Source organism: Hyaena hyaena, unplaced genomic scaffold (genome assembly GCF_003009895.1).
Source record: "Hyaena hyaena isolate Hyena2069 unplaced genomic scaffold, ASM300989v1 scaffold_774, whole genome shotgun sequence".
Taxonomy (NCBI): domain Eukaryota; kingdom Metazoa; phylum Chordata; class Mammalia; order Carnivora; family Hyaenidae; genus Hyaena; species Hyaena hyaena.
In genome coordinates this window covers 502,565-517,517 of record NW_024081406.1, presented here as the reverse complement: position 1 = coordinate 517,517, position 14,953 = coordinate 502,565, and the positions used below count along the sequence as shown (strand labels likewise).

At 35.4% G+C, this 14,953-nt stretch overlaps 2 protein-coding genes across 8 annotated transcripts in view; one reads left to right on the top strand and one right to left on the bottom strand.

Moving 5' to 3' along the window:
- The window catches only part of LCORL (ligand dependent nuclear receptor corepressor like), a 165,606-nt gene extending 156,333 nt beyond the window's left edge, over positions 1–9,273 (top strand). For 2 of the 7 annotated variants that reach the window (XM_039218714.1, XM_039218708.1), the window contains one exon: positions 8,966–9,061. In XM_039218714.1, the coding sequence (XP_039074645.1) occupies positions 8,966–8,979 (14 nt within the window). In that variant the 3' untranslated portion in view covers positions 8,980–9,061. Of the gene's footprint in view, positions 1–3,585; positions 3,606–8,965 lie in introns of those variants that run through there. The other 5 variants (XM_039218705.1, XM_039218709.1, XM_039218713.1 and 2 more) reach the window with 4 other exon arrangements.
- A 1,803-nt stretch (positions 9,274–11,076) lies between these two features.
- The window catches only part of NCAPG (non-SMC condensin I complex subunit G), a 44,649-nt gene continuing 40,772 nt past the window's right edge, over positions 11,077–14,953 (bottom strand). Inside the window, exons 18-21 of the mRNA XM_039218718.1 lie at positions 14,752–14,890; positions 14,264–14,350; positions 12,736–12,805; positions 11,077–11,779 (exon numbers count right to left, since the gene is read on the bottom strand). Coding sequence (XP_039074649.1) covers positions 11,656–11,779; positions 12,736–12,805; positions 14,264–14,350; positions 14,752–14,890 — 420 coding nt within the window. The 3' untranslated portion in view covers positions 11,077–11,655. The remainder of the gene's footprint in view (positions 11,780–12,735; positions 12,806–14,263; positions 14,351–14,751; positions 14,891–14,953) is intronic.

The following is a 14,953-nucleotide window of genomic DNA, read 5'->3' as shown; positions in this document are numbered from 1 at the left end:
CTAGTGAGGCACTACTGATACCTATTTAATACCATATAAGGAGATTTATCCATTCTTGCTGATGGGAACACAAATTATATCCAGTCCTATATGGCCTCTAAGGATTTTCCACCTAGTCCTTCTCACTGGTCTTTTTCACAGCCTCAGGAAATATTCATGCACTGATCAGTATTTATCTGCATATATATTCCAGGGAAACCAATGCAGATCTCTGGCACCGTCAATGCAACTCTGTCTCCTGTTATTTGCCCCACAGATTCTAGTTGCCTTGGTCTCCCTCACCTCCAGACTTTGTTCTCTCATCTCAGGAAGACTTGCTTTGGATTCCTCTTACTATACTGTAGATCGGAAACTATCCAGGCAGTGAGCCAGAGCAAGTGTTATGACTTACCTACCTTTGTTTCCTTCTTTCAGGGATCACTGTCATCCTGTACTTTCTTTCATCTTTGAATATTTCATATATTTTTGTCTATTTTTTTAAGTTGTGGAAATGAGAAGGTAAATCTGGTTCCTGTTACTTCATCATGGCAAGAAGCAGAAGCCCTAGATTTATTCTTTTGACAGATACTTATCCAGCTTCTATATGCATGGTGCTGGAAATAATATGTTGAACAAGACCAATATGTTGTACTCTCATCAAACTTGTATTTTAATGGGAGAGAAGAAAAACATAAGCAATTTAAGTTCTGTGTTAATGAAATTAGATGATATAGGGAGTTTCTAAGGGTAGGTACTTTACGCTGAGTACACAGGGAAATCCTTTCTGAAGAAGTAATGAGTGAACTGTGGGAAGAGTTGAGATGTTTGAGAGATCACTGGTAACTGAAACTGAGTATGGATGAGAACACCTCAATAGAGATTATAGAAGAAGAAGAAGAAGAAGAAGGAGAAGAAGAAAAGGAAGTCTGGGACTTAGGCTTGAGAAATTCTAAGCCATCCAAAAGTAGGATGACTTGTAGTAAAAGGAAGAGGAAAAAGAAAGCCAGTATTGTGTTTTGTATCAAAATCCAAGAAAAGTGAGTTTCAAGAAAGAGGTTTACTCTTCTCAGGCTGCCGTAACAAAATGCCATAGACTGCGTAGCTTAAAACAGATTTGTTTTCTCACCGTTCTGGAGGCTAGAAAGTCTAAGATCAAAGTCTGGAGGGTTCAGTTTCTGGTGAGGTCTCTCTTGCTGGTTTGCAAATGGCTACTTTCCCAGTCTCTGGTGTCTTTTCCTCTTATGGGGACAACAAGCCCATCAGATTAGGACTCAGATTGTGATCTTATTTTACCTTAGTTACCTCCTAAAGGCCCTATATTTCTTAAGGGGGTTGGGGCTTCAACATATGAGTCTGGAGGGTATACAGTTCAGTCGATAGCAGAGGAAATGGCCATTAGTGTTGAATGTTGTTAGGAAGGCAAAATAGTTGAAAATTAAACAACATTCATTAGACTTATCAATTCATTGGTGACTTTAGTAGGTGTTTTTGTGGAGTGAAAAGCCTAGAAGCCAGACTGGAGTCGGTTAAGAATAGGAGACAAGAAAATGGTGATAGGAAGTATAGGATAACTCATTAAAGTAATCTAGCTCTAAAAATGTTAACTTGAGGAAAAGAAAAGATTAAGTGAAGTTTTGTTTTTTATGACGTGCACTTGTTTAAACATCATTATCTATTGTCACAATAATGCTGTATTACAAACTACCCCCAAAACTAACTGCCTTAAAGTAAAGAAGCACTTACTACACTTATATATATGTGACTGGCAAATGAGGCTAAGAGGTTCTTTTGATTTTGGCTAGGCTCCCTCACGTGTCTTTGTATGAGCTGCCTAACAGGTGCATCACCTTAGCCCCGCTTCACACCTCCCATGCACCCCACAGGCCGGCCCAGGCATTGCTCTCATGGTAAAAGCAGAGGTATATGAGGGAGCATACGTAAATGACCAAGTAGTTTCTCATGCTTCAGCTTGCACTGGCCTCAGCCAGTTTACAGTTCATACTTGCTAACATCCTATTGGCCCAAGCAAGTCACATGGATGAGGCCAGAATGAGAGGACATTGCAAAATGATAGAGCACCCAGGGATGGGTGAAGAATTTGGGCTCTGAATGCAATTAATCTGCCACAGATGGTATATTTAAAAAAAAAAAAGGGATCATTGATTATGACCATTGTTAAGTTTCTCAGAAGGCAGATGTGAACAGGGTCCAAAATCATTCTGTCATGTTAGGCTCTGCAATCTTTCACAGTTAGTTGTTTGGCATTATTTTAGTATAATAACTGCTAATTGCTTTTAGTATCATAGTAATTTAGTACTAAAATTTCCCATTTTATTTTTTATGAATGTATATAAATCACATTTGTGTATTTATTGAATATCTGAATACCTATTATATGTAAGATAGTGCTTTAGGCACAGCTGTGTTATACTGATTTAATATACAAGTTAATTAAGAAGTTTGGGTAAATGTTTTGTCCTTACATGGCCAATGATCACTTCGAAATCACAAAGCAGTGCAAACTATGTTCATTGGTTTCTGAAGAGAATTGGTTTTGTGCCTTTGATCTGATTATAATTTCTTTCATTCTATTCAACTAAAAATTCAGGTAGACCTATTTCTCAGGAGAAACTATTCTTTTTATTCTAGATGATTCCTTATGAATCTCCAGTAATGGTTTGTTCTAATTATCATGATAACACTAGTTAAGCACATAGTATGCTAATCTTTATATTAAAAAAGTAATTCTCCTAAAATTGGCTGGAGTAAATTGCAAATCTAGGATTCTAATTCAAGAATATGAGACTTCAAAGTCTTACTCTTAACCACCAGGTTCTTCTGTTCCTTCAAATAACCACATCAAATAATCAAAAGCAAGTCAGAAAAAATGTCTGACTTAAAATCAGCCACTTAACAATCTACCAAGGCCTTTAAATTCTTCAATATTCTACCAAAGAGAAATTTTACTCTTAATTCTCTAAAAACAAAAATTCTGTACAACTTAACGCTTACAGAGTTTGTCAGCAAAAAAAAAAAAAAAGGATTTACTCATACCTTTGACCTCATGGTCCACTGGTAGACCATGTTTAAGTGGCTAGATCCCTATGGCTCTTAATTTGAATCTCCAACCCCCTACCCCCACTTTAAGCCCAGAGATTTTATATTAAATGGTTGTACTATTGCAGAAACAAATCATACACATATCTGTCACCTTTTATCCCACACATATCTTTTGACTTTTTGTTAGTTGTACTAATATTAGCATTTATTGGGTCCTTACTCTGTGTCCAGCCAGGCATTTTACATGCCCTCTCTATGCCAGCTGCTTATATAAGCTCATTCAATAATCACATCACTTTCCAGTTAAATTGAAGCTTAGAGGTTAGGGAATATACACTTAGCAGGTGAGTGATTTGATTTGGAATCAGAACTTAGGCTCTACAAAGCCTCCCTCTCTCCCAGTTTACTAAAATCCTTATACCTTTAGATCTATTTTAAATGACTTTTCCTCAGTCTCCCCACTGCTGGGATTAATTTCCCGTCCCTGTAATCCCTTAGTCTTTAGTTACATCTTCTGTATTTACTGCATACTGCTTTTTATTCCAGTAATTCATGAATACTTCTCCCTTCTGCCTCCTTACCGAACTGGAAAACCCTTGAAGATAGACACCATCACATTATTTTATATTCTTAATATACTAGGTAGGTATTGGCTAAGGATTTGAGGGAAGAATGTATGAATTCTAGCTTCAGTAATCAGTAGACCAGCTCCTCAAAGAACTGAAACATTCTGATACATGGGAAAATCCTGTGTTGGCCTCCTGAAACCCTAGAATTATCAAATTTAGAGTCTAGTAGACCAAAGATTTCATTTTTCTAACTCCTTACTACATCAGAAATATGGGAGCACACTTGATGACTTCAGAAAAGTTCTCTGATCTAGTTTTGCACATTTAACAACCCTACTGTATTCGGATAGATTTGTGGAGAATCAGGCTCAGGGTATAGCTATAATAGCTATTCAGTAAATTTTTACCGACTTAACATTAGATGACATCATTTCCAGAGGAAATAACCAGTCATTCAGAATTTGGAGTTAAAACAAATGAATTCAAAGTCAATAGTTTCATGTACATTATAGTAACTGTTCAAATTTCAAATCCTATACCAGAATTCAGTTTATCCATGTATACAGCTGACTTTTCTCCTTTCGAAAAGATGAACTTGTTTCTTGAAACTCTTAACCTAAAGAATACTCTTATGGTAGCTATCAAAACACATGTCTGTGCCCTTACATATTTTCTTTTACCTTGAGAAACTGAAAGATGTAACAGCTCCTCATTTAAATATGAGGAAACTTCATGCTCTAAATATAGAACTTTCTAGATACAGTTAATGGCTCTAGGCCTCCAGGATGTCTTTTTGTCTGAAATCTGTAGACCAAACACATCTACAGACCAAACAATATGTTAAGTGTTCTGAAGAAATAGGTAAATGGGTATTAACATGAAGGCAGAATCATGACAAAATTGTAACTCAAGAGTTAGTATGCAAGATAGAGTGATAGATCCTAGACTCTGAACTTGTCCTTATTAGTTGAGTGAGCTTGATACGTCATTTTACTTCTTTGAGCCTCAGTGGTGGTGGTTAGAACTGAATAAAATATTGTCAGAGAGGTGTTTAGCATAGTGCCTGGCATGTAGCAACTGCTCTAGAAATGATATTTTCAGACCTGGTCTGATCACACTAAAATTTGTTTCCTGTGATTTGGCCAATTTACATTAAAGGTTATAGTCTGTATGACAGAGATGAATTATCCCCTATCTCTAGTAAGAAGTAAAACAAGATTGAGTTATTAGAGCTAGATATATTAAAAATTCTTTTTGTTACAATTATCAGTAATCATTAGATGTTTACCTTGAGAAAGAGAGCACGAGCTGGGAGGAGGGGCTGAAAGGGAGAGAGAATCCCAAGCAGGCTCTGCGCCCAGTGCAGAGCCCAACATGGGGCTCATCTCACGAACTGAGATCATGACCTAAGCTGAAATCAAGAGTCAGATGCTTAACTGACTGAGCCACCCAGGCGCCCCAGTAATCATTAATTTAAATCACACATTATAACCATTTGGATTTCCATGACCCACCAGAGATTTTCATCTTTTATACTTCCCGAATGCATATTCTTATAAACTTCCATTCAATGCTGGAGAGGCTCTATCTGGGGTGGATGAAATTACCCAAGTATTGAAAATAGGCTTAGATGTCTAGATGATCATTTCAGGTGCCCCGTCTTTGTCCTCGCTCACTTCTCACCTACCATCTGTCTTGCTAGTTTGATAGACGCCTTACTTAGGGTGAGTATCTCTCTTCCAGCTTTGTCGCCCATTCACCAAAATACAGTGTTAAGCCTTTGCATTTGTCTATAGCTCCATATGGTTTTTAAATCATGTTAAATGGCACTCCTTGATTAGAACATCAGAAATGTAAAGGTAAGTAGGAAGATGTCGTTTAATTTCTTTTTTTAAAGATAAGGAAAAGGAGACTGAATGAAGCTGTTACTTGTCCAGCATCATGAGACTGATTACTAATATTCTCAGAACTGGAACCCAGGTCTTTATCTTCCTTCCTCCAGTTCTTTACTTGTAAGAGTACCACTGTATGCGCTACACCATTGCTAAGCTTTCAATAGCATCCTGGATGTGGACACATAAAGCCACTTGATATGATTTAAATGCTGCTGCTTCAACTTTTGAACCACATATGTAAGGCAGAAAAGCCATGAAATAAGATATTGACTTTATCATCTTATGATAAAGAAGCCATGAAATAAGATATTGAATCTATCACCAGATAAATCTGATGATCTAAAATTTAGAATGGATTCATGATAAAATCACCATAAGCGGATATAAACAACTAATGAACAAGGCAGAGAAGTGGGAGTGTAAATCACATAGAACAAAAACACTGATCTTAACTACATATCAAAATGGATCATCTCAGAGGACAAAGAACATAGAGAAGGAAAAACAAATGGCTTCTAAATATGAAAATAAGCCGAACCTTCCTCATAAGAGTGCAAATTAAACAACAGCATACCATTTTTTAACCTATTTTTTTACAATGATACTTAGATTTTATTATAAATTATTGGTAAGAAAATGAGGGAAGAAAGACATTTTCACACACTGTTGGTCAGAGTGTAAAATGGCATATTGTCTACAAAGGGTGTTTTGGTAAGATCTATCCAAAATCTTTGACTCGGTTTATCCCACTCCTAGACATCAACCCCCTAGAAACAGTTCAATACATAGACACATACAAGAATACTCAATTTTCCTGTTCAAAACCTACAAAAGAAAAAAAATTTAAAAAGCACATCGAGAAAATTTGGGAGAGGCACCTGGCTGGCTCAGTCAATACAGCATGTGACTCGACTTCGGGGTCAGGAGTTCAAACCCCACATTTGGTGTAGAGATTACTTAAAAAGAGAAACAGTTGAGGAACATGTATTAATCTTTCACTTGGTACAAATGTATATGATTGTACCCTAAACTCCTGGCATTAAACCTAACAAGTCAAATTTTTTAACTTCCAACAATAAAGGAATATTTAAATTCCTCTAGATTACAGATTCTTTGAAAGCATGCACTGTGTACACTTCCACATCTTTGTGTCTCACAAGTGCTTTCTAGTGGATACTCAGTGTTAAATAATTTGGTATAGGAAATGGAATTGAAAAGTGCTTCAGTTCTTCTTAAAGATGCAGGTTCTTATATCAGTCTGCATATGTCCGGTTAGAATATTCCGAAAAAGAGCAGGGTTTTTTTTTTTTTCTTTTTCTATACCTTAGTTTTCCCATCTTAAAAACAAGGTATCTAGACAGGTCCCTTCTAGCTTTTATTCTACTGCCTGTTTCTGGCACCTGAAGATATGTTCTTCTACTCTTAGTATTCTGTAGATTGGTTTACTCTCTCTAGTTTACTCAATGTGCCCAAAGTTTGCACACCACTTTATTTTTTAAATGTTTATTTACTTTTGAGAGAGCACATGAGAGCAGAGGGAGGGGTAGAGAGAGAGGAAGACACAGAATCTGAAGCAGGCTCCATTCAGGCTCAGAGCTGTCAGCACAGAGCCTGATGCAGGGCTCAAACTCACAAACCATGAGATCATGACCTGACCCAACGTCAGACGCTTAATCAACTGAGCCACCCAGGTGCCCCTGCACACCACCTAGTTTTAAGTGGGTTTTTATGAATTAAGTATGTCAGTCTATTAGTACTAACATGTAGTTCTTTAACTGGTATTTTCTTCCTGTGATGTGTGTACTTTTGTGTACTCCTGTGGAGTTTGTGTACCCAAATTTGGAGTATACTCTCTAGAAAAGTAAATTTAATATTTTCACAAGTAGTAAAAATAACAATAATGTAGTTGTTAAACTAGTATTCTGATGAATATACCTTGTCTATCAAATAGCAAACGGCAAAAATTGTTTTTATCACCATGATTTGTTGCTTCATGCCATCATTTACTTCTTCTGACATTGATACTTGAAATACTTATCTACCAAGCTGTCTTAAATAATTGTATTTTTATAGCTTGCCCTAGAGTTTCTCAACGAGGCATACATACACATAATACAAATACGAAGACTGGCAGTCCTTTGTAAGAAGGAAAGACATTACTGCTTTATCTGAGCTTTGCTACCTTGAAAAACAAAAATATCTTGAGGTCCATGAGGCTATCAGTCTAATAATAGTAACCAGTGCAAATGTTTTCAAAAGTCAGTCAAGATTTCCAGTATGAATGAATATTGGTTATTGGATCTCTTTGTCATATATCAGGCCATGATTTACTTTAAGTACCATCTCATTTATTCACCTCTGTTTAGATTTTTAAGTGATTTTCTATTTGATGAGTAACCTTTTCGGTGACTTGTAGTTTGTCATTCTGTTTCATATCTGTAAACTTGAAACTATGTTATTTGGTGGAAGTGGGAGTCCATTTGCCTGAGGAAAGCTCCTGCTATTAAAATATGGCAGAACAGGTTAAATCTGTCTAGTTTACTGAATGGCAAATGAGTAGGTTGTTGAGGTTGCAAGGAGAAATCAGGAAACTACTACTGATGCCTGGAGGTGGCTGCCACTTTTATAGCAAGTCACTTAAATACTGCACAGCAGTTCCTTCTTTAGTAATAGGAAAAATCATAAACCTGTGGTTGGAGAAAGCCTAGGAATCATGCGGTCCAACCTAACTAATGTAGAACAAGCTATGAAATCATTTATAAACCTAAGGATTTACATCTGAAAACGTGAATGGACTATCATTAAGATCTGGGTTTACACGTCCATTATATGTGGACTAGCTTCCCTTTGGACTCTCGATGCTCCTAAAGGTTCTCTTTAGAGAGCTAGTAGGTAAGCATAAGGGAAAGAGGAAGGACTTTATTTCCATTTGTCTGGTGACTAACTTCAGGCACATATCTATCTGTACTTGAATCTGAGACTCACTTTTATCATTTATCATGAGACGTGTACCAACATTGCTTGGTTGCTATGAAATTGATGAGATAATCCATGTAAATGTCTCTAGAACATGGTAGGTTTTCAAAGGTTAATTCCTTCTTGTCTCAAAGTGGCTCTGATCCTGGTAAGTTAAAGGACAAATGAAAAGAGCTGAATCCTATCAAGTTCAGTAGGTTAAATGTCCTGAGTATGCTGATGGAATCCATATATACAGTGGTTTTTGTCCAGTGCTATCTGGGTGACCTTGCAAATACCTGGCTTACATATGTAATGTATTCAGTTCAGAAAGGAGGCCAGAGTAAGGAAAAGAACCAAACTCTGTACTTTCGGAATGATAAAATGCCCTGTCTAACTCTAATGTCTGGAGGTCTAAACAATAAAATGATTGAATTTCTTTTACAAGGTTGATAATTTCTTTGAAATTAAAGTAAAACTAAAATGCTTTACACTTTTTTTTTCCAGCATGCTACAAATGAAAACTGATGAGAAATTGAATTTGTCCGATGGGAATACAGCAAGTTGCCCTTTGAGCCCCATTAAGATGTGCCTTAATCATCCCATTGAATGGAATCTGAATTTGACAGCAGCATCTCTAGCGAGCTGTACAGTTCATAACCAAAATCTCAAAAGTGAAGAGAAATAGATTACAGTTCTTCTTGCACTCTCATTTTGTACATCAGTATTCCTCCTGCATTTATCTATTGATCTTGAAATATTTCTAGTCCTGTGATGTCTTTATATTAAATCATGAGCATTAATCGTTTTGATTATATTCTTTGTATTTTTTTTTTTTTTTTATGTTTTACACCGGACCATTGTGGAATTTTGCAGTACAAATGGATTTTGACGTTTCTCTTTTTAATGGTATTTTGTGACTCTTTTATGCCCTAAGTTTAAATACATGATTGTTCCCAGTTTTATTTCTGTACACAAAGTTTTAATATATAACACATTATGTGATTTAGGAGGCTAGTATTGTAAAGAGTTGTGATGATGACCTGACCCATGATATAATAGGTGGATACCAACTACCTCGAAGCAAACTGGTAAAAGGCAAAGGTATCTCTTAGAAGTATATCTCTTTCAAAGTTATATATGTATAGAAAAGTTGATCATAGTTTATCATCAAGTAGCATGTTTCCATTCATAGGAGAATTTGAGCTGATCAGTTTTCTCTGTACTTTTAAACCTATAAAATCTATGGGCTGTAAGGTTAATGGCACAATTGCATGTTTACTCTGTAGCAAAGCTGTGCCTCTTACAGACAAGAATACTGTTTGGTGTAAGTTACCAGTTTTTAATGAAAAATGGTAAATGGATTTACATCTATTGATTTTATTGTATTTTAGCCATTTAAGTGTAAAATGTCTTTTAAAATCAGGATAATATTCCTTACCTTTAACTATAATAGTCAAAACCATAGCTTCAGCAATGGCTTATGTGATTGTGTCTAAAACTTGAATAGTAAGAATACTAAAGGTTTGGTGCTTACATTTCTTTTTCCCCATGCCACAGAAAAAAATGCTTTGGTATGGTGGTCGGTGTAAGTATGTAAGAACATGGCTTCTTCCCTTTGAATAGCCTGGCTATAGGGTAAATGGGATTTAGTTTATGGTGTTTCTAAAGACTTTTCCTTATAGAACATTCTGTGTACACTCTAAGTCCTTATTTCCCCCTATACCCCACCCACAAAAATTATTTTTAAAGTGACAGGGATTTACATAAGGAATCTGAAGCACAGGAAGACACAGAGCCAACAGAATGAAAATCAATCATCTATTTTTTATTGTTTTATATCACCACCATATCTGCCTTTTCCTTTTGCTTAATAAGCATTCTTACTTTGTAACTTTCAGACTCCTTTTATATTTCTGAGTTTTATAAAGTACATGTATGTATGTAATATAGCAATTTGGTTCTAAAAAGCACAACGATCTTAATTTAGCTCTTAGAACATCACCTTAAAAAATGGCCTATGGTAAATAAACCTTAAAGAGCACAATCATTATTAGAATAGATCCAATGTTTGTTAGGACATTTCTGTTCTGGATAATAAAGAGAAAAGGTAATTATCAGAGAGGTAAGAACATGCGTTTTGCTGGGTGTGTTGCAGAAGGAAAGGGGACTCAGTTCATACACTAAAAGTTCCACAAGTCAGGCAAGTGCCAATTTGAGAAGAAAAATGAAATGGACAGTGACAGAACAAGTACTCATAAAGGACTTGCTGTCACACTTTTCCCACTACAATTATCTTTTATTATCCACATTATTTCGTTAAGTCCAAAAATATAGAAAGCAACTCCATAATTAATGTGTTAAGTAGGGGCACCCGGGTGACTCAGTAGAGCAGGTGACTCTTGATCTTGGGGTCATGAGTTTGAGCCCCACAATGGGTGCAGAGATTACTTAAAACTAGATATATGTGTGTGTATGTGAACATCTCCCTAACCCAAGAAACACCATCACAACCATAAGCAAACTAGGGCTCTCAGATACAAATATTTTAAGAGAAATTACCCATACAGGTAATATTACCAAAATATTTTTAGTGTAAGATACAAATATTTTAAGAAGAGAAATTACCCATACAGGTAGCATTACCAAAATATTTTTAGTGTAAGAATCACAAAACAAAATTATCAAAATAACTGACACAGATGCTGGGTACTTTAGGTTCACTGTACTGATCCTCCCTGAAGGTAAGCGCCGTTGTAGCCAGTTTGTGGTACTTCATTTGCCCTGGAGATGCCCCGTTATGATGTGTTCTGAAGTGTTCTCGTTGATGTTGGATGTGCCCCATCTAAATCAGAGCTTTCTAAATGCAAGCTACCAGCTAGTTACACTGAAAAGCTGTCCATGATGCCCTATTAAGCAGAGTTCATAAGCATCGCCTGGAAACCTATTCAAGAAGCAGGTTCCTAAGCCCACCTTAGATTCTGATGAACTCCACGTGACTGATGCAGGTGTCCATGGAGCACACTGACAGGCACAGGCCTAAAGCTTCAGTACAGGCCAAAGTAATATGAAATCTCACAGCACAAATTTCTACATGAGGCCTTTTCTAGTTTTGATACAAGAATAACTATTAAAGCAGAGAACTGAACATAATTTTAAAGTACATGGTTAAAAGGACTTCACCTCCATCATCTCTTCTAACTTATATCTTCATTGAGAAACTGTGCAAGGTTAACTTTACTTTTTTCTAGTGCTGCTGTTTTGGCTCGTCTTGGTAATCGCCTCTTCATTTCTGATTCTGGCTCTGGAACTTCAGGATCACTAAATAGATGTTGAAAATACACCAATTTAAATACAAGCTTTAAAACCACAAGTTTATTTATCAATAAAACTCTTTGCTTCTGTCATTTTATCAGTGTGTAATTGATATCCTGATTTCACTAAGTTTAAAACTAAAGCCAAAAAGTCTAATTGGCTATCCCGCCAAGTAAATCATGGGAAACCTAGGTAATTGCTTTTTATATCTATATGGAACCCTGTGTTATAAAAAAAAAAAAACCAATTTTGTAATGAAGCATGTCATTAAATAGGAACAACTGCCCAAAAGAATTCATAGCGACACAAAGTGAAAAAAACTTTAGGTTCTTTTAATTCAGGCAATAAATTCTTAAAACACTCTGTAAACAGCAAGTTTCCTACAAACATTTTAAATTTAGTCAAAACTTAACCTAAAGGTCTATACTGACAGTATACACATGACAATTTTACCAATGAATAGATGAATTCAAGAGAACTACAAACTTTCAGCTTCCAACAGTGGCTTAAATGGCAGAATCTAAAAATAAACACTATACCACAAATGTATGCAACTGATAATGATAGAATAATCCTGCTTATAAATGTCAAGAACCCAAATCTAAATCCTAAGAGTTTGCTAATTCAAGATCAGAGCAGTCACACATCCAGTCACATAATCGGAAGTATAAGATGAAAGGACATACTCAAGATGACCAAGGACTATGGGCCATCCCAGCAGGAAAGGCACACAAGCCATGGGAGGTCAAATGCTTTTGATACTGGAATTTATATATATATAAAATATCAAGTCTCAAATATATATATATCTCTCCAAAACCTCATTATTTACAGTTTCCACTGAGTATCTTGTTACAGAGTTTTTCACAGTGGAAGCAAACTACATTTTTTTTCTTTCTCTAGACCAAAAAAAAAAAAAAAAAAAGACAGGCCTCTACATTTTCTAGATGTGCATGGCATACCTTTCAGAGTCAACCTGAGCAGTGTGACGTCTCCTGTTCGTCCTAGTTGAAGCTGTCACTTTTCTCTGTCCTTAAACAGAATATATAATTCATTATTAATCTATTATCATTTCTGGGCTACTCAAATCCTTTCTTTTCCCTCTACGACACATTTCCTCCTAGCTTCCAGCCATTTATTCATTTTTTGGTAAGCTCGGAAAATAGGCAAGGGAAAATATGGAAATCAAATTATAAGAAGGCAAACTTTAGTTAAATATACTTGAGAGAAAGAAGAATGTGAAAAACATGCTAGAAACAGAAGTACTTCTATTATGGCTGTAGCCTAAGACATATTGGAGAAACATTAATATATTAGAAATAGGTCAGAAAAGAAGGATAAGCCCAGAAAGGCTTAAGCCCATAACAGGTCCTAACGAAAAAGAACTTTAATAAAATAGTGGCTTGTAAAATATTCAGATGTATACATAGCCAATACAAATACGTCTTCCAAACATTTTTCAGTGTAAAAACTAGACCTTTTACCAATATGCTGAATTTGCATATTGCAAAAATGCAAAAATTCTACTTGCTAGAAATTTACAAGGTTAAGACGACAAAGCTTAGCCTGTGATGCTCCTCATTTATGATCAGGATTTGATCAAAGTGCTCAGAATGAACCTTTGGTCGAAATTTATATACCCTACTTATTCATGTGAGACATACTGTTTTTCTCCAAAACCATACATATTTGCTTATAATGCAGCTAGCCCCAAGAAAACATCCAACAATATGGGACTACTTTGGAACAATACCCAGCAATAAGCATTTAAATAACTGATTGGCTACAAAAATATTATAGCCAGATTCCATTTAGAAAGAAATTAAATCTGCATAGGAAAGGGCCTCAAAATAGTTTTTTTTAAGAATTCAAATAATGGTTGCTTCGTGGGTGGGATTATTAGTGTTCTTTATATGAGTTTGCTGCATGTATTTTCTGATTCTTCTGTAATAGGCATGAACTGCTTTTGTAATAATAATAAAATAATAAAAATATCTTGAATTTCAGATTTTTTCCAAGTGATCCCTTGATAGTCAACATTTACTTTATTCCAACAAAGCCCCTATTGTTGGATATTCCTTGGGAAATAAATTATGTTGAAAAATTATGAAATAAAATGGATAAAAGGAAAACAGAAGCCCTATAGGGAAAAAAGGACAAAGTTGCTTAACGTATAAAGGATAGAATACAAACAACTGCTAATATAATCGTCAATGATCATTTGATAGCGAAATTTTAATTTCACCTAAATAGTCCTTTACAATATGATACACTACATCTTATCTCTTTCAACAAAAAAGCACTTGGAGCAACACTGATATTATAATCTTTTAGACACGGAGCAACACCGAATATCCACTAAAGAACTGAAAATAAAATTAAGGAAACCTGAGACATCTAAAAATTTTTACCAACAAGGAAACTTGCAAAATGAGTATTTCATTAGAAAACAAAATCAAAAAGTTTTATTATACTCAATCCATACACTACCTCTGTTAGTCTTCTGCTGAGTGGATTTTGATGCTCCGGTTGCTTTTACATCCCTGAGAGGGGTTCTATATGCTTCTGTGCTGTTTTCTAGTAACAGAAACAATACAACAATGTAAATTTTAAAAAGCTTCATTTATTATTTTAAATGGTTTTTCCAAGTCAATTTTTCATAAAACAGAAATGACAACCAGTACCATTAACAGCTATTGAAAATTATCATAAATCATTATTTCAAAGAAATGTGAATACTATAAAGTAAGCACTCAAAACCCCTAAAATAGTACACACTGTGGTGAAAAATGTACACATAAAAAAAAAACTAAGGAAGTAGAATAAACACTCATCCATAATACACTTTCAAGGGAATTAATTAGAAAATTTCTTCTTTCATTTCTGAAATCCAACCACATGCTAGAGGAGGAAAAATGTGCTTCAGTAAAGATGAAAAGGACAGAATCTTAGAAACACACAAGTTAGTATATTATTACCATCTTCAATTTGAAAAACAGTCATATTCATGTTGGCATCCTGTGCTGCTACCACTTGGTCACCATACTCTTTATTTCCTTTTTCTAACTGGATCTTGATTTTCTCCAGAGCTCTCAGACAGGTCCTATCTTTCACTTCCTATAATAGGAAACATTTTTTTAGTACAGCATTTTCTAATTTCTCAAAAATTTACATCCTGAT